Source organism: Patella vulgata, chromosome 8 (assembly GCF_932274485.2).
Source record: "Patella vulgata chromosome 8, xgPatVulg1.2, whole genome shotgun sequence".
Taxonomy (NCBI): domain Eukaryota; kingdom Metazoa; phylum Mollusca; class Gastropoda; family Patellidae; genus Patella; species Patella vulgata.
The window spans coordinates 42,809,998-42,830,164 of NC_065886.2; the positions used below are offsets into that span (position 1 = coordinate 42,809,998).

Consider the following 20,167-nt stretch of genomic DNA (forward strand, 5'->3'; position numbering starts at 1 on the left):
TATGAAATTTATATGCATCATTTAAATTTGTGAAACAGTACTATTGAATTTCAGCAATTTCCGTCAATAATTTCTTGGGTTATGGCGATTGTGAACGTTTGAATGACAAAAGTGATCATGTGATCTGTATGAAATTTATATGCATTATTCAAATTAGTAAAACGAAAAAGCCTGCCTAATTTCAACAATTTCTGTAGATTACTTCCAGAGTTGAGACCCTTGTTTCAGTTTGCAGAACCTTGTAAACCCTCAAACGACAAAATTTATAAAATCTGATCTGTATGGAACTGTCTTGTAAAGGCCCCCAATTACCCACAAAAGAATAAATATGCGACAACCCTTGTCGACCGCTCAGACGATTTAGCTGATGTGGGCGTATGTTTTGTTGCCTGGCCACCTATCTTTTAACTATTATAGCAAGAACGACCAACTCTGTAACCAAATCTTAGATAATGCATCTTTAAGGTCTGTGGGGTTTTTACTTCTAGATTTTTGTTGAAATCATGCATAATGTAGATTTTGTATTACGTGTTCCTTTGAACTACAAAACAACGGAAATCAGATTTGTCCACAGCTTCTACATGAGTTTTTCAAGCCTGGATAACACCAAAAATGAGAAGTCTTTTTTGTGTTATTTAATTTCCAATGTCGTATAATACATAATAGGTTATGTTGTTTGTACGGTTTACTGTATTGTTTGTATAGTCTGTGGTTTATTTTACCGTGTTCTTGCCCTTCATCATATAATATGTACATTAACAGCCACATTCATGTTGTTTCTTCTAATCAATATTATTTAGTGTCGGGTAATTTCTACTGTAATAATTTAAGCCTAATACTCAAAGGTCATATAACTCCTTTTTATACGCCCACATGGAAATGTGGTCGTATTTTGCCGTGGTCCCCGTCCGTCCGTCCGTCCGTCCGTCCGTCTGTCGGTCGGTCGGTCGGTCCGTCCGTCCGTCCATCGTCCACAATTTTTTGTGAACACTCTACAGACTACATTTATCATCTGATTGTTTTGAAATTGATATATGTTGTTTGCATTAGTGAGATGAAGAAGCCTATGTAATTTCAATAACGTCCGTTAATTTCTTCTGGAGTTATGGCCCTTGTTTCACTCTGTTGCACCTTGTGAACGCTCTAAGGATAAAAGTTATCAACCGATCTGTATGAAATTTATATGCATCATTTAAATTAGTAACACAAAGAAGCCTATTGTTGAATCTTGTGAACGCTCTAATGACAACAGTTATCATCCGATCTGTTTGAAATTGATATGCATCATTTAAATTAGTAAAACGAAGAAGCCTGGTGAATTTCAGCAATTTCTGTTAATTACGCCGTGAGTTATGGCCCTTGTTTCACTTTGTTGTACCTTGTTAATGCTCTAACGACAAAAGTTATTATCCGATCTGTGTGAAATTTATATGCATCATTTAAATTAGTAAAACAAAGAAGCCTATTGAATTTCAGCAATTCCGTTAATTCCGTTAATTTTGTTGAATCTTGTGAACGCTTGAACGACAAAAGTTATCACTTAATCGGTATGAAATTCATATGCATCATTTAAATTAGTGAAATGAAGAAGCCTATTGAATGTCAGCAATTTCCGTCAATTACTTATAGAGTTATGACCCTTGTTTTACTTTGTTGAACCTTGTGAACGACAAAAGTTATCATCCGATCTGTATGAAATTTATATATGCATTAGTAAAACGAAAAAGCCTGTCGAATTTCAACAATTTCTGTAGATTACTTCCAGAGTTGCGGCCCTTGTTTTAGTTTTTAAAACCGTGTGAACCCTCAAACGACGAAAATTATAATGTCATCTGTATGAAATTGTCTATTAAATTCCCCTAAGAACCCACAAAAGAATAAATATGCGACAACCCTTGTCGACTGCTCGGACGATTTAGCTGCTGTGGGCGTATGTTTTGTTGCCTGGCAACCTATCATATTTTTCATTACTCTGGGAACACGTATCCCTACTAAAATCCAAAATGTTCGCGAACTCCTTTTAGCCTTTGCTTGGTCACAATATAATTTAGACTTACACTCAAAGTCTTCTCAAAATTGAGCTCTACTTAGCTAAACACATATGTGGACAAAACATACAGCATAAATAACGAACCCAGCAAAAGAACCATCCGTGAAATCACTGTGTTAATCACGCCAAAAAATCTCAATTTATGGATTTAACCGCATGCTACACCCCGAGACACCATTATTTTATTTCCCCCTTTCCACTCCCTTGTTATTCCCTATTTTCCTAAATTTATTAAACTACCCCCAATAGCCCCACTTTAAATATTATAACTTCAATTTACAATTCCTAATAATGAATATATTTTATTTCCCACACTTAAACTTTTAAAACCTATCGTCTTATTTAATTTCAAATTAACTACAAAGCATTTTTTGGGGGGGGGGGGCGGCGGGTCTGTAAAACAAGTTACACGTTCAAATTTTAGGAATAATGTATTTACCAATTTCCACCAATTTTCCAATGGTCACTGTGTTCACCTCAGCTTGATCCTGATCTAATATGTTTCTCCAGGGTACTCGATCCTGCGTCACGGCTCCAAATCAGATATGTACCAGTATCGCTACCACATATCTTTGTTTTGACCTGATCCTCTAGTAGTTGGTTTGACCCTGGATTGTCTACTGTTGGTATCTCTTTTCTTATAGGGGGGTTGGATAGCTGAATGGTTAGCGTGAGCGCGCTGTATCATAAAGTCTGTCATTGTGTCGACTGGCATGGTTTCGAATCCCCGGTTGTACGTGACAAGGAGTAGGGTCGCCTGTCCAACCTCGTGGGTTTTCTCCGGGTCCTCCGGTTTCCTCCCACTGCTAAAGACCCCTATACGCAAGCGAATTATTGAAATAAAATTAAACCATGTGTTAGTCCCGAAATGACCTAGTTTGTGTCGAGTGGACGTTAAACCCCATTTCTCCCTCTCGTTCTTTTCTTATAAGGTCTTCAACGTACCCAAATCAAATATATAACAGAAACAACAATAGCTTTTTGCTATACATTTTTATATCACAACAGTTAAACAATACTCTACGCTACAATACTTCAAAATTAACATGTCTTTCAGTCCATCCCACGCCTGAAAAGTTTAACCAACGGACTAGACTCAGAAACCACTACATCATATGGTCGTCTAAAGAATCCAATGCGTGTCTAACTATTCTAGCCCACGCCCCCTCTTTTATATGTGGCTACCCATAATTGATTCACGTCATAGACTGTTAACAGCTAAATTCCAGATATGGAATGGACACGCACCATACCCCCAGCATATCGGCAGGGATTGTTACTTAAATTGGTCAACAAATATGATATACGTTTATGACAAAAGACATGTAAATGACCAAAATGTGTATTAATCTATAGCTCAGTCAACGTATCAAAATAACCTCTCATGAGGTTGCTAAATCTCATGATTATGAATGTAGAATCAATAATTTGTATTGTTTCCGTCTCCATATTGTTACACAGGCCACCCAGATTATATAGGTGCTATAAGGATGTCTAAAACCTATAATTGTTTATTGCTTCTCTCGACCCATGCATTTATGTTGATATTTGAAACTATTCATTTATGTTTTATTCAGGTGACAACCCGTGATCCAAAGTTGACTTCACAAGAAATCAAATCATTTAAAGTTAAAGCTTCTGATGAAAATAAAATTTCACTAGCTGAAAATATAAAACACCGGGTAAGTATTCGTCCCGAATTAGAATATCGATCACTATGCCCTTTAATTGTTTGATTTAAGTAAAGATAAAAGACTGTGTTATTTTGCTTAGTTATCCCGATATGTTATGTCGCTTGAAAATCTTATGGACGTTAAAACTGTCATCCAATTGTCTTTAAATGTAATATATTAATGCAACGAATGAGTTTCGTTGATTTCCGATAACTTGAACAGCTAACGAAGGTATAACCCGGAACATGTTTTGTGTAATAAATGTTGCATCAGGAAGAACTAGATTACAAGAATTTTATTATCGGCTAATTAAATTAAAACATTTTGTGTTTCAATTTCAGGATACCAGTAATTTTGATATAAAAATAGCCTATGAACACAAAGATGGCAGAACAATGTTTATTTTGGTAAGTCTGTAATGGCTGTGTAGGTGTTTCTGTTTAGTTTGTATACGTCCACATGGAAATGTTGTCGTATATTGCCTTCGTCCGTCCGTCAGTCCGTAGATGCTAAAGTTAACTTTCAATGTGTATAGTGTTTAAGGTTATACGACGACAAAGCCTATTGATTTTCAACGATTTCTGATAATTACTGCCAGAGTTATGGCCCTTGATGACTTTGAAATATCTTGTGGACACTCTAGGGGCTAAAATTAATATCTGATTGACTTTAGATTTATACACGTTAATTAATGTCGTAAGAAGAAGAATCTTCTTGATTTTCAAGGAATTACGATAATTAGTGCCATACTTATTCCCCTTGATTACTACGGAAAATTGTGTGGATGCTCTACAGGCCAAAGTTATCATTCGATTGATTTTAAATTGATACACCATGTTTAAGGTCATGAGACGAGACTTTGGAGGACTTTAAATAGCTAAATCTATGATAGTAAATGTTTGTATACTAAACGTTAGCATGGGGCAGAACTAGAAGCCAAACAAATTCTACTGATTTCTGATACTTACTTAATGAGTTACTTGTTGACTGCCCGGACGACTGCCCGGACGACTAAAAATAACTAGCGCGCCTGATAAGAATCCCAAAGTACAACCAATTTCGCCTTTACAAGAAAAGACACTGATTATGACGGCATCACGATAACTACAGTATGATTTACTGCCATGGGCTTGTGATATATAAGCAAGTCTCACACCAAGGTGCATTACACTGACGCAGTATGTACGCCATAGCGTCACCGCTGCGTCGCCACAGGTGATTTTTGGTCATCAGTTGGCCGCAGAGGGCTACGCAAACTTGACGCAAATAATGCGGTAGCCCATGTGCCACTTCTTACAGCAATGCGTTACTCATAGAAATATATAGATATTTTACCTGTTTCAGAGCTTGAATGTCGATTAAAACCTTACGCTGTCGTGATTTGGCCATGGGGAGGGGGTGTTACTCATCTGTACTATTTTCATGAAAGAAAATTCAACTAGACTTATCAATACAGCTTCCACTGTAAATACTATCGAGTTTTTTTATAAAATGACTTCCAAAATTCATGTATATATTTTTCCTTGAAGGTTTCATCAAAAGGGCAAGTTATCTACACGACGTCTTTCACATCAGTATCAACCGGACAGAGCAAAATAGAAATTCCAGAGATTTTTAGAACCGAGTTATCGCCCTTTTCAAGGATTATAGTATACTACCTGGATTCTGATCAAAATGAAGTAAAAGCAGAGAGTATTATCGTACATTTCCCTTCACGCTGCTTAGAAGAGGTAAACTCATAGAAAATCACTATTGACACCTTATCGTGGTTTTTTTTTTAGTTTAAAAACATATTTTTTTTTTAGATCTTTGTTCCATTTTAACTTATTCATACATGGACATAGTTGCGTTCCGGTGAACACCGATTGGTTGAATTGACTTTCAGCATAATGGTAGTCCCATGTGCACTACAGAATGTATACATAGACAACAAAGGCGATTAAACTGGATAGTTTCCGTTTTATAATTATAAAGTTCGACAATACAGAAAATCAAACTGGCGTAGTTGAAGATAATTTAAGTAAATGAAAAATTGTATGCCCCACCCCTGGTGTTATGATGTAATTATTTTGAACGACATCATAATGAGAGTAATGTACACTTGAGACGGTGAAAGAATGGAATGGAATGGTGATAGGGGAGAATGTGATCACGATGTTTTTCAAGTTCTATCTACCAAGCAAGCCAATGTGTACACATGTCAAATATTCACCTTTTAAAGTTGGAACTGAGGCCCACGACAGGATTAGACACTGGACATTCTAGTAAAGGGTGTGAAAATGAAACGGGTTATTAATAAAGTACTTTAATTTCAGCTGAATTTATCTTTCTCATTCGGCCAAACCGCTCTATTTTTGGAACCTAAGAAACGAGCTGCATTTAAAGTAAATGGTGGCAATAATATGAAAGTGGGTGTGGTTATTGTTGATAAGGCTGTATATTATTTGAATAATAAATATACTCTAACAAGAGACAAAGTAAGTACGCACGATTTTATCCATATATGGCATCGCTATTCTTTTCTCCAATAATTATTTTCTGTGAATTTTGTAAATGAAATTTTATAAACAAATATTGATCTGCAACAATCTGCCCAGTTGATGTTGTAATATAAAATGTTCCTAATGTAAAGTTTGTTATGTGCACTCTTCAAACGAGAATTTGTGCAATTTATGGGAAACATAGTCAAACCATCAAAGGAATTATTTGTATCTTGTGTTCAAGAATGAATTAGCATAACATGCTCTGTCTACGATACTCACCGCTAATATATACCTATAACATAATACCCAGATGACAACCGCCCACAGTATACGTCCGTTCGTCTTGTAGACGCCCTAGAGGCTAGAGTTAATATCCGATTAATTTTCACGGGTTTTCGATAATTACTGCCAGAGTTATGACCCTTGATCACTTTGAAAAATCTTTACACGGTGTGTAAGGTCATGAGAAGAAGAATCCCATTAATGTTCAAGGATTTTCGATAATTACTGCCAGATTTTTGGCCCTTGATCACTTTGAAATTTATAAACAGTGTTTAAGGTTATGCGGCAACGAAGTCTTTAATGTAGTGTAAATGTTTCATTACCGACAAAGCAAAAAATATGCGACAAGCTTTGATGACAGGGTCGAACGACTTAGCTGTTGTGGGCTCATGTTGCCTGTCAACCTATCTTTAACTTTTATTCTGTAATTGATATTTGTTTTCAGATGTTCTCCTTGCTGGGCAAACATGATACTGATTCTAAAATTGTACAAAGTGGAGATGCCAGTGAAACATTTAAGGTGGGTTCGTAAACCTTGGGACTTCAGCTCCCCCCACACACACCCTCTCTCTCTATATCTCTCTCTCTCTCCTTAGTTGTCTGTGATTGCTTTATCAAGTTTCTGCGTTGACACGGCAGCGAGTACAAATAATTAGACGCCTTTGCGTTGCCAGTTGTTGTGTCCTGCACCACATGGGGGAAACCAAAGGGGAAATCTTTAGGGACTTTTTGGGCCAACACGGGAAGTTATTCCGGGGATCTGTAGTAAATGCGCCAGTGTTAACTCAGGAAACCACCGTGACTCCCATATCATTTTTGATGAGCACTGACTGATACATCGATTAGTAACTATATTTTACCATCATCTATTTCAGGAAAATGGTTTACTATATTTTAATAATTTTCGTTTAAGAAAACGTTTCAACTATCCTATTGGAATGAGAGGTACTGTATAACACTTTATATCGGTAGGAAATAAAACCCAGCCGATAGAATAATAAGCCCACATTTAAGTGTCGCCACCTTAATTTATCTGTCTTCAAATACCATCGCTTGACAAAATTTATGAACTTATATTATGTGTCCAAGATGAAGTCTATAACAAACTGTTTTTTTAAAGCAACCAGGCATCCTTCACCTTATAGGAAAGGTGGCGCAACAATTGACGTACCTTCCTATATTATATTTATCTTATCGGGAAATTTTTAATGGGAACTTAATCGTCATTAGCTGTGATATGCTAGATGGGCTAGCTTTAAGAGGCTTCTTTTTGAAACTTACTTTTAGTTTTAAAACGATTGATCCTATATTGAGCACTTTATCGCCAACGAGTTGGGAATGACAAAATGGTTGCCAAAGTTCAGATTCCTGACGTCCCGTGAATATCCGACCCATTTTGAAGCTGATCCTAATAACTTTCTGACCAGATCAGTATCTATTTTACTTGTCCAAAGGGTTCAAAAATATTTTTAAATCCATGTCACATTTGAAAAGCTTTACGTCAGGCTTTTCAAATCATTTAGTTGTATTTTTCCAATTTTTTAAATTAGGTGTGTTAAGGTGACATTTGTATCATCAATTAATTGGAATATTGTAAAATAGTACAATTTGTTGACCAGAATAAAGATTGGGACATATTATTCAGTTACAACAAGAGTGGTATTGAGCCTTTAATACACGTTATATTGTCCTCAAATTGATTATTTAACACTTGATATAATACACGTGTCAACGATAATCTCACGGCATTTGATTATAGCGAAGATTATATGTGACACGGCTTGTTTATAATGTCTTCAGACGATACCGAATGTGACATATTTTCAAGTCATCATATCTGTTTAAATACTGAAAGCACTGGGCTATTTTTGGAGTTAAATCCCTTTCAGAATATTGAGTTTGCAAGGGATTAAAGATGCTTCAAATAACTCTAATTTAGCCATTGAAATACGTTTTTAAAGTGACTTCCTTAAAGTGTTTCTATTATTTAATGTTTTACCCAGGGGCGGATTGGGGCCGGCAACCGGCCCAGGCTCCCGTGTCGGAGCGTCCCCTTTCACTGACCGCGGAGCCCGGACGGGGGGGGGGGTCCGGGAGGCTCCCTCCGGGGTGAATTCGATGAAATTTTCGGATGAAATTCGGAATCCCCATTGCAACATGATCATCATCGCTCTATGGCCGGTCCAATACCCCCCCCCCCCCTCCATATAATGTTCAGCGGAAAAAGTTTTTTAGACGAATTGGACAAAATTATTTTTTTCATTTTTTGTCCAACCGGCCCTTCGGGCGATCGCCCGATGGCCCAATCCGCCCCTGGTTTTGCCTTTTTGCACATGTCGGAGTTTGTAACGGATTAAAAAAACCTTATAATGTCTTTAATTTAGGATTTCATTTCTCAAAATTTCAAGATTTTCAAAAACCTTCGGCGGGAATAAATGTTGTCCGTGATGATTCTCTGGACCTAATACCCATAAAGCAGATTAGAAAAGATTTTCCGGAGTCGTGGTACTTTGAAGAGTTTACTCTATCTGAGTAAGTATACGTTTGTGTTGCTATGTAAATGTATTTATTTAAAATGGTTTACATCAACAAAATTATTGGAAGGTTTCGCTATCCAGCATGCGTGTTTCGTAATCTAGTAAACGTTTTACGCACTGTGTACAAGATTCTGACTTGCATAGTAGCGTATACCGATACCGTACGGATATAGTTTTTATACGCCCACATTTAAATGTGGTAGTATATTGTCCGTCGTCCACAATTGCTTGTGGACGCTCTAGAGGCTAAAGTTAATATACGATTTACTTTAAATTTATACACAGTGTTTAAGGTCAGGCGACGAAGAAACCTATTGATTTTCAGCGATTTCCGATAATTACTGCCAGAGTTATGGCCCTTGGTCACTTTGAAAAATCTTGTGGACGCTCTAAAGGTCAAAGTTAATATCCGATTGACTTTAAATTTATACACAGCGTTTAAGGTCATGAGACAAAGAAGCCTATTGATTTTCAGCGATTACTCCCAGAGTTATGGCCCTATTAACTTTGAAAAATCTTGTGGACGCTCTAGAGGTCAAAGTTAATATCCGATTGACTTTAAATTTATCCACAGTTTTTAAGGTCATGAGACGAAGAAGCCTTTTGATTTCCGATAATTACTGCCAGAGTTATAGCCCTTGATCACTTTCAAAAATCTTGTGGACGCTGTAGAGGCCAAAGTTAATATCCGATTGACCATAAATTTATACACAGTGTTTAAGGTCATGAGACGAAGAATCCTATAATTTCCGATAATTACTGCCAAAGTTATGGCCCTTGATCACTTTGCAAAATCTTGTGACGCTCTAAAGGCTAAAGTTATCATCCGATTGACTTCAGATTGATACACAGAGTTTTAGATCTTGAGACGAACAAGTATATTGATTTTCAATGAATTTTTATGACTTGGAACAGCTAAATCCATGATATTAAAAGTTTTGTATACAAACCAAACAAATTCTAATGGTTTTCTGAGCTGTTGCTCTTAATCAGATTTTAGTGTATTATAAATGTTTCATTACCGAAAAAAGTAAAAATATGCGACAACTCTTGTTGACTGCCCGGACGATTTAGCTGCTGTGGGCGTATGTTTCGTTGCCTGGCAACATATCTTTGATAAAGCTATCACCGATTGCCCATGGCGTGCATATAAAAATAGACTTGACGTTGGAATTCGATGAAGTGTAGACGGAAATGCCGCTGTCCGGACTAAATTCCACTTAAAACAGTCTGTGTGTGCAGTCATGTATAGGACGTTATACCCCATTTGTTTTATTAGCAGTCAAATCAAAATCCATAAATACAACATGACATAGCCCAAGAAAAGTGACAAGACAACTGACTAACAACTATATTTCTTGTTTATTTCTAGCAAGGGTAGAAAAACTGTTAGTGTAACGTTGCCAGATTCAATAACTACGTGGGTTGTACGAGCTGTTGGTCTGTCGTCAACTCGAGGTGTTTGTATTGCTGAACCTCGAGAAATCACGGCTTATAAACCTGTTTTCATTCAACTCCATCTTCCTTATAAGGCTGTCCGATTAGAACAGGTCAAGGTCACAGTCACCATGTTTAATTATAAAAACCAGCGAATGAAGGTAATTACACCAAACTTGATAAATTTACTAATTTACATACGCTGGACACTTTTTGGTATATTAATCAGTGTGGCAAACATCACACTGGTGAAATAAATTGGGGAAAAATGATTCAGTGTAGCGATTCTGATGATGTTGTCACGTGAAACACGAGTTTTTTGTTCTGTTTGAAAGGGAAAGTAACATATTTAGTAACATATTAATGAAAAATAACAGATTGTCATTGAAATTCCCGCGGTATCTATCAATCATTGGTTTAGGGGTGTTTGTGTTGTTATGCTACTCTGAGTATTCGATACACTTCTCTTCGCTTGAGACTCGGGTATCCGCCAGATCCAATTTTCACGTCTGCGCCGGTGCCACAGACCCCTCAACATATGCCCTGTATATTACGTAATCACATATTCCTGATGACGTAATCATGGAACTTTTATATGCTGCTATGTGATCAGCCCTATCTATCCGTCTGTCAGGGAACACTCTAGGATTTATATGCATTGTTACATTAGTTAGACAAAGACCGTTGTCAATTTCGAGAATTTCGGTTATCTATACTGGATGTAAGACGAGATAAAGATTCTAGTGTGTCAACGAATGATCTTAGGTGTGCTGAGTGCAGTGGTGGCGCCAGCCGTCGGTGATTGGTATGGAAGTATAACGTTGCCAATATTATTTCATTGTTCACGGTGCAAACTGCAAATGTCAGTAGTTCAAAATACGTAGTTTAGTTTTACAATTTGCAATTTCCATTGCTCAACAATACCAATGCCACGGTGTTAAAATACAGAATACACTTTTCAATAATACAAAATACAGTAGAATAGTTATTTTGCACATTACACTTCTGCATTCTGCATTTTGTATAATAGACAAATGCATAATAGAACCTTGCATAGTAGAACATATACCTTATATGGGATCTACGACGAACGTCATTTGCATACGGAAAAAAGTCCGGACTATGACGGAAATTAATGATTTACGCGATAAAGCCATAAGGTCACCTGGATACGAAATGAAGTTAGCACACATATTCCTAGCGCCAATAAAAACCTACATATAAATATCACGAAAATAATTGTTACCTTTATATTAGAAAACGACATATTAATGCAAAGTATATATGTAATAGACCCCCCCCCCCCCCCATGAAAAAAAATATACTATTACCGTAAACATACTAAAATATCGCACACTAGGCTAACTGAGCACGCTGAAAAGGGGTACGCCCACGCTGCATTAAAACGCACCGAAGCCAGCTTTGGTGGCAAAATAGTTTTTTGTTTCATGGAATCAAGGGATGAATAAACTACTAGAATACAAATTTTCAGAAGCTTCCTAAGCTGGCTTTTAGAGAAATATCACCGTAAACATACTAAAAACATGGGGGGATCGGGTTAGGGTAGGCTCATCGCGTACGCAATAACTTCTAAACTAGCTTTGGTGGCTCCAGGATCTTTATTTCACCCAATTTACAGGTGCATAAGGTATGAACATGCCAAATTTCATTAACTTTATATGTTGGCGTATCGAGTTATACCACCGAAAAGTTCCTAGCATCATTATTCGAGGCGAGGTTCGTGGGTAGAATAAACAAGGGGTACGCCCACGCTGCATCAAAAAGCCCCCAAACCAGATCTAGTGGCCAAATGTTTTTTGTTTCACAGAATCAAGGGATGAATAAACTACTAGACTGCACAATTTCAGAAGCCTCCTACGTTGGCTTTTCGAGATATATTACCGTAAACGTACTAAATATGTGGGGGAATCGGGTTAGGGTAGGCTCACTGCGCACGCAATGACTTCTAAACTAGCTTTGGTGGCTCCAAGATCTTTATTTCACCAAATCGACAGATGCATAAGGTGTGAACATGCCAAATTTCATTAACTTTCTATGTTGGGGTATCGAAAAGTTCCCAGCACCGGATTCGAGGCCTGGTTCGTGGGTACAATAAACAAGTAGGCGGGTATAGATAACAATACACCTAGAACAAACTGCAACAGAAATCATTTCTTTGGGAACCGTTCAGGTATGGTCTCTAGTACTTCCATAACAAAAGCGGCCATTATCGGTCTTGGGGAAATTTGCATAAGTAACATAAATCCAAGATGGCCGCCAGTGGACCCGAAAATCGCCAAAACTCCGAATCGGTTGACTTTAGTGCAAATAAATGTATCAGGGGTGGATCTAGGAATTTTGAAAAGGGGGGGGGGGCGCTGCAAAATGAAGGCATTGACCACGGAGACGGGGCACGCCGCTGAGGGAGGGGGGGGGGTCCAAGAAAATTATCCGTCATTTCCTTGCATCTGTAGCCATTCCAAGAGCTATTTCCCAGACTGGTGTGTTTGAGTCGATGGTTTGAGTCATTTGGGATCCCTACAACGGGTTGGGAACGGACATATTTGAGTCTGAGAAAAGGCACTTTCAGCAGTAAAAAAGGGCACTGTCGAAAATTAGGGGGGGGGGGGGGCGCCCCTCGCGCCCCCATTGAATCCGCCTCTGTGTATTAACGGCCTATAGGATATCGATACTCGCGAGTTAAAAAATGCCGACATAACCTACGATCTTATTATGACGTCGTAACGTCATTTTGATGGCATTACGTCGTTCTCATTGTGACGTCATTATCAATTGTATTGTAACTACGCTCGGAAAACTGTTGGAAACCATGAACCGCTGCAATCTGTTTTACAGAGGATTACGAAAGTCTTCTAATATCTCTGTAAAAGAATCAAGATGACTGCCTTCAACACATGACGTCACGCGACGTCAATCATTGGCTCAATGGGGCGTGCAATGTTTACATAAGACGTTACTGCTTCGGGCAGAATGCTGTCTTTTACTCATTTTTATACCCATTTACACTAAATAGGAAATAATATTTACCTACAAATACTTCAAACGTCGTTATTTATTTTTCTAATACTTAAAAAAAATGTTTAAGAATTTAATTTGTCGGAGTAAAAAAAATGTTTTAGAATTTAATTTGTCGGAGTAAAAAAGTAAATAGTTGGGGCTCATTAAGTCGCATCGATGTCATCCTTATTCACTGCTGATCGGTGTGGAACCGCTGTACAACTCATCAAACTGAAACTCTACATCATCGTTCATCTATAGCTGGGGGACACGGTGGCTTGCTTACCTGGAGGTTCAGTTTTTGATCCCTGCGTTGGCCGAGAAAGTTCACTGGGATTTTACGGCGTGGTACCCCTTGTCAGTGGTGCAGGACAGAAGACCAGGCAAGGGACAACGTATAGTCCTTCCGATGGTACGAAAAGCCGTTAAGGTTCCCTTGCTAGTTGGAATTCGATATAAGAGTGTGCCGTTATGCACTGGCGTATGCCAGTCTTCATTATCCCAGTCGGAACAGAACAGTAGGGCGTTAAACCCCATTTCTTTTCATCTATAGCCATCTAATAAAAGCCGATAAGAATAGTCTACCTACTTAGAATTTGAAAACAGAGACATAGTTAAAGTCAAATCTTACGAAATTATCGCTGGTCTTATTGGAAAAATGCCATTTTAGTACTAAGTTCTTTTGACCAAATCTGAATAGGCTAATGGAACAATAGAACAAGCGCACCTTAACGTTGGCAAATACGTAAGACAATGTGAACATAACATGATTCAACTGCAGGTTGTGATATGATAAATAGTCATGGACACTTGACTTGCTTTGGGGGTATGTTGACAGATGAAGAACTTATCGCCCCAATAGAACCACTGAGCTGCACACGCGACTGATACACGCAATAGCGCCATACACGCGGGAGGGGTTTATTGTCAAATTTAACACTTCAAGGAAGGGTTGATGAAAACTGCCGTGTGCTAGTTTATCCTATCCATGTTTGCTTTCCTATCGGTTCTTGCATAAGATTTATTGTGTAGTGTATCATTGCTTTAGTGTGTTACGTTTAATTTGATCGGGAGACGTGTTCGTCGACGTCAACGTCAACCGACAACACTGCAAGAATTTTGGCTGTGGCACTGCAAGAGGAGTTGGTCAGTTTGCCCCAAATCGTGATTCGACGGTTGATTAGGAGCATGCCACAACGAATTGCTGGATGTTTGGGGATTGGTGGAGCAATTACTCATTATTAAGACAAAAATCAAAAACTTCCATTTTCACTTTTGACAGTGTATCTCTTTGCGAGTGAAATGGGGCCGTCAGATAAGCCACCCATATGAAATGTTTATGTTCATGTGTAGGCAATTGGCCTGTTATTATCATACACTGGTTACCTCTAATAAAAACAGCAGTGCATTTCCGCAGTTTTGTATTGTTTCTGAATATCCCCTACTTTTTTGAAGAGTATATTATAATTTTATTTCTAAAGCGCTACATTATAGCAATAGTTATTTCTAAGCGCTGTACAGGCATATACATGCAATATAGATGATTAATATCTACATTCAAGTTAAACCAACTGTGTCTATATATTTTTTAAGTCTTACGTCGAGCTGTATAAACTATATGATTTATTGGCATTAAAACTCCAATGGCTGGTTAACAATGCGTAATTAAAGACTATAATTGGATCTTTGTAGAAATAATCATAGAAATTAAATTAAGGTGTCATACGATTGCATGTAATATAAACTACGATATCATAACATTCTTTAATTACAAATCTCAGTAGGGGAGGGGTATAATTTATTGTTTAACATTGTGATTATAATCAAAACAATAAATCCCGTCCTATACACCAAACAAGACATAGCAAGAAATACCTCCTATTGCGAACAGTTTAATATACCTAGAATTTTCTACACCAACTCGGGGGGTTGGATGGCCGAATGGTTAGTACGCGCGCGCTGTATCATACGGTCTGTCATTGAGTCAACTGGCGGGGTTTCGATTCCCCGGCTGTACGTAGGGTCGCCTTTCCAACCTCGTGGGTTTTCTCCGGGTTCTCCGGTTTCCTCCCACAGCTAAAGACCCCTACGCGCAAACGAAGTATTGAAATAAAATTGAACCATGTGTTAGAGTCCCGAAATGACCTAGTTTGTGTCGAGTGGACGTTATACCCCATTTCTCTCTCTCTCTCTCTTTCCCTCTGTCTCTGTCTCTCTTTCTCTATACCAACTCTATTACATCCAGATATTTAAAGCGTGTTAACAATATATTCATTTAAGAGAAACTATGCTATTTCGAGATTAACATATCGTACAATTCATATTGATTTGACGATCGACCTCCTATTTACAAAACTACGAACTACAGTATAAACATGGTTTAGAAACTCTATCTGAACTACAGGGTACGTCATGATTAAGATACTAAAGGGTACATCATAATTTAGAGACTATATGAACTACAGGGTACACCGAAGTACAGGGTACTTCATGGTTTAGACACTCTATCCGAACTACAGGGTACATGATTGTTTAGACTCTCTATCCGAACTACATGATACATCGTGGTTTAGGGAACTCGACTCCCGGTCCGTCCCTTGTAACATCAAGGCCGATAGTTATTCATTTCACGACAGACACTTGTAATTGCCACATAGTACATTTTATCACAAGCACGGGACACTAGGGGACAAGGGTCCCTGACTTTGGCCTCGCGAGGGATTCACACTCTATTGGAGGTCCGGTGGGGTATTCTCTTTGCTTTTATAAAAATGACCTAATAAAAGGTTTTCTGTAATTTGTCCTGATGTTTCTAACTTACTCACAAATTTGGTGTGTGGCAATCCTATTTGATGTAAGTTTTGAACCCAACATTGAATTCAGTAACCCTAAAAATCCTTATTTTGGTTTCAGTTTTGGTTTCAGTTTTAAATTTACACCATCTGGACCATTCTTAATTAGTTTTTTTAGATAGAGATTGAACCCAACAATCACCAAACCCATATATAAGACATATACCAAGCCATATCCAACGGGGAAAAATGACAGTTAATTCAAATTCCATCATTTTGCCGGCCATTTTGAATTTCTACCATCAAGAATACTCGGAATTTATTTTTGAGATCAGAGTTGATCCCAACAACTCCAAAACACATATATAAGATATATTACCAAATTCTGTAACTTTGGACTAAATTTTGCCGGACATTTTGAATTTCTGCCATCATGGATTCATTTTGAGATCAGTATTGAACCCGGCGACATCGAGAACCGTGTAAATGACATGTTACAAGTAATATCCAACAGGTAAAAATGACGATTTTATTAATATCAGCTGTCGGAGACCGATAACCATATAAAAGACAGCAAAAGTCATATCTTACGAGACTATCGCTGCCCTTTGATTACCATATTTATGGGGATTTTTTTAAATTCCATTATATTACCAAATTTGGCAGGCATTTTGAAAGAAATGCCCGGCGCCAAATGCATTTTTTTAATTGATGTTTGTCAAATTGAATTTTTCGGCACATTTCGCTCGCATAATCCCTCTGTGTTTGAGGAATTTAAAAATAAATTATTTATCCTCCCACTAATAAAACACACTTATTACGAGATATGGCTCTTCGAAAATTCCTGAAGACCGCCATATTCAATTATGTTGATTACGTCATTTTGTCTGACATATTTATCATTGAAATGCTGCATTGGTTTCTTTTTCAATTTGTTTAAGGTAAAACGCTATCCCACCCAACATAATAATACTGCAAGAAGTATATAAAGCTGTAAGACGCCATGGTACGTCATGGTTTTTGTGGCGTCATAGTTGGGACCCAAAATGGCGCCTGGAAATGAGTTGTCTTAACTTTCCCTATATATGGCTTTGGTTACGGTAAGGTCGTAGGGATAAAATGGCAGCATTTTTTAACTCGCGAGTATCGATTTCCTATAGGTCGGTAATACATTTATTTGCACTAAAGTACACGGTTTCAGAGATTTCGTCGATTTTATGGTCCACTGGCGGCCATCTTGCAATTATGTTAATTATTCAAATTTCCCCAAGACCGATAACGGCCGCTTTTGTTATGGGAGTACTAGAGGCCATACCTGAACGGTTCCCAAAGAAATGATTTCTGTTGCAGTTTGTTCTAGGTCCCCCGACACATATTGTTATCTCTACCCACCTAAAGGGATACGCCCACGTTTCATCAAAAAGCACCCGAACCAGCTTTGGTGGCAACATGTATTGTATTTCACAGAGTCAAGGGATGTATAAATTACGAGAATACAAAAATCCAGAAGCCTTCTAAGCTGGCTTTTGGAATTATATTACCGTAAACGTACTAAATATGTGGGGAATCGAGTTAGGGTAGGCTCACTCCGCACACAATAGCTTCTAAACTAGCTTTGGTGGCTCCAAGATCTTTATTTCAGCAAATTTCTTTGGGGGAGGGGTCTATTACACATTACACATTATTATATACTTTGCATTAATATGTCTTAAAATGTTATTTTCTAATATAAAGGTAACAATTATTTTCCTGATAATTACATCTAGGTTTTTTTTTTATTGGCGCTAGGAATCTGTGTGCTAACTTCATTTCGAATCCGAGTGCTGGAATACGGCCATCTGTTTTACAGACCTAATGCGACATCCGTCTTTTATCTCTGTCCAAGATGACTGACCTTTAAAAGGTCAGACCGCTGTAGTTCTAAGGGTGACGTCACATCACAATGTTTACCAACAAAGCAAGATGGCATCGATAACGCCAAAAAAGATTACTTCTGTGGCTTTTTTTTGTTGTTTTAAAACAATTACGAGCAGGTCAATCAGATTAGACGGTAAAAATGTACTTCTGAAAGAATTCAGAGTAGACAAACAGAAAAAAACGTCAAATTGATGGTCACACGTGCGTTGTTTACATTGAACGTAGTAATATGAACTGGTACGGGCAAAATTATATCGTTTTACCCATTTTACGCCTCCGCGTACTATTTTCTGTACCTATTTACGCTAAATATGGAATATTTTTTATCAAGATATACTTCAAACACCTTTATTTATTTTTCTAATACTAAAAAAAAATGTTTCAGAATTTAATTTGTCGAAAGAAAAAAGTTAATATTTTGTAGTCATTAAGTCGCATCGATGTCATCCTTATCAGTGATTGTAGCGGCCAAGCGAATATTCACTGCGGATCAGTGTGGGAATACGGGTGAGAGATTCCGCTCGGTTACTATATACTATTCAAAAAAAGTAGGGGATATTTGATTTTTAAGTGTTATTAAAGTCACCTAATGAAACTGACGAAGAAACAAATGACAAAATGAAATGAAGTTCACATTCATCGATTTATTCCAAATGATCGTTAGACTAAGTAAGACACAGACTGACCATTATAAGGGTAAAATGATACCCGGGGTCAAACAGCAAAGTTACCACAGCATCACAACCAAGTCAGTAACGGGTAAATCCTCCTCTGTTTGCCAAACAAGCATTGATCCAACGTGGCATACTCCTAATGAGACGTCTAAGGTCATTTTGGTCCAGATTGTCCCATTTCTGTTGCAACGCAGCAGCAAGTTCTTGGACGTTGGCAGGACGTTGTTGACGTTGACGTAACCTCTGTCCAAGCATGTCCCAGACATGCTCGATGGGGGAGAGGTCGGGACTCAGTGCTGGCCAAGGTAATGTGGTGATGTTCTATTGTTGGAGGTAACCTGTAACGATCCTGGCCCTGTGACATCTTGCGTTGTCATCCTGGAAGATGAAACGGCGGCCATGACGTCGTGCGAACGGCACAACATGGACTGCCAAGATGTTGTCCCGGTAGTACTGGCCTGTAACACGCCCTGCAACAACATGTAAAGCCGTTCTTCCAGCAACAGTGATGCCTCCCCACACCATAACAGAACCACCCCCAAATCGATCATGTCTGATGACGTTAACGTCTTGGAAGCGCTCGTTTCGACGACGCCACACCCTCCTACGTCTGTCCAAAAAATCAACAGTGAACCTTGACTCATCTGAAAACATCACATTGCTCCAGCGTCGATTATCCCAGTGTTGACGATCCCTACACCAACGACGTCTTGCCTGAATGTGATGATCTCTCAAACAAGGGATCACGCGAGGACGTCGGGCGCGAAGGTGACCCCTATGCAGTCGATTCCGAATCGTCTGGCCACTCACTCTCACACCAGTGTCTGTTTGAAGACGAGCGCTGATCTGATTTGCTGTGATGACACGATTTCTCAAGGCCAAGGTACGGATAAATCTATCCTGGGCTTGAGTTGTCGCCCTTGGTCGACCTGAGCGTGGTCTGTCCTGTACAGATTGTGTATCACGGTATCTGGACCATAGCCTGCTTATGACAGACTGAGAAACATTCATCGTCCGCGCCACAACCGCCTGTGTTGTGCCGATCTGTAGCATGCCAAGGGCACGTAACCTTTCATTTTGGGTAAGCCGACGCATATCAAAATTTGTTTTTTGGTCACTAAAACAATTAAACTGATGTTTCCATCCTGGAATTCAATGCCACAATGACTGTAACATTCAAAGTCAGAGTCGTGCAAATCTTGGGTTGGACCCCCATGATGATCCCAAGCATCACCTGCATTCCATGCGGTAGCTATTGGTGCGTTTGGGCGTCACATGTAACTGGAAATGTTTCTTCTGTTAGG

The 20,167-nt window shown here is 38.4% G+C and overlaps 1 protein-coding gene across 1 annotated transcript in view; it reads left to right on the plus strand.

The window, feature by feature from the left end:
* The window catches only part of LOC126830642 (complement C3), a 66,374-nt gene that overhangs the window by 17,164 nt on the left and 29,043 nt on the right, over positions 1-20,167 (plus strand). Inside the window, exons 12-19 of the mRNA XM_050561043.2 lie at positions 3,628-3,732; positions 4,065-4,130; positions 5,253-5,453; positions 6,039-6,200; positions 6,934-7,008; positions 7,364-7,433; positions 8,873-9,020; positions 10,398-10,623. Of these exons, the coding sequence (XP_050417000.1) occupies positions 3,628-3,732; positions 4,065-4,130; positions 5,253-5,453; positions 6,039-6,200; positions 6,934-7,008; positions 7,364-7,433; positions 8,873-9,020; positions 10,398-10,623 (1,053 nt within the window). The remainder of the gene's footprint in view (positions 1-3,627; positions 3,733-4,064; positions 4,131-5,252; positions 5,454-6,038; positions 6,201-6,933; positions 7,009-7,363; positions 7,434-8,872; positions 9,021-10,397; positions 10,624-20,167) is intronic.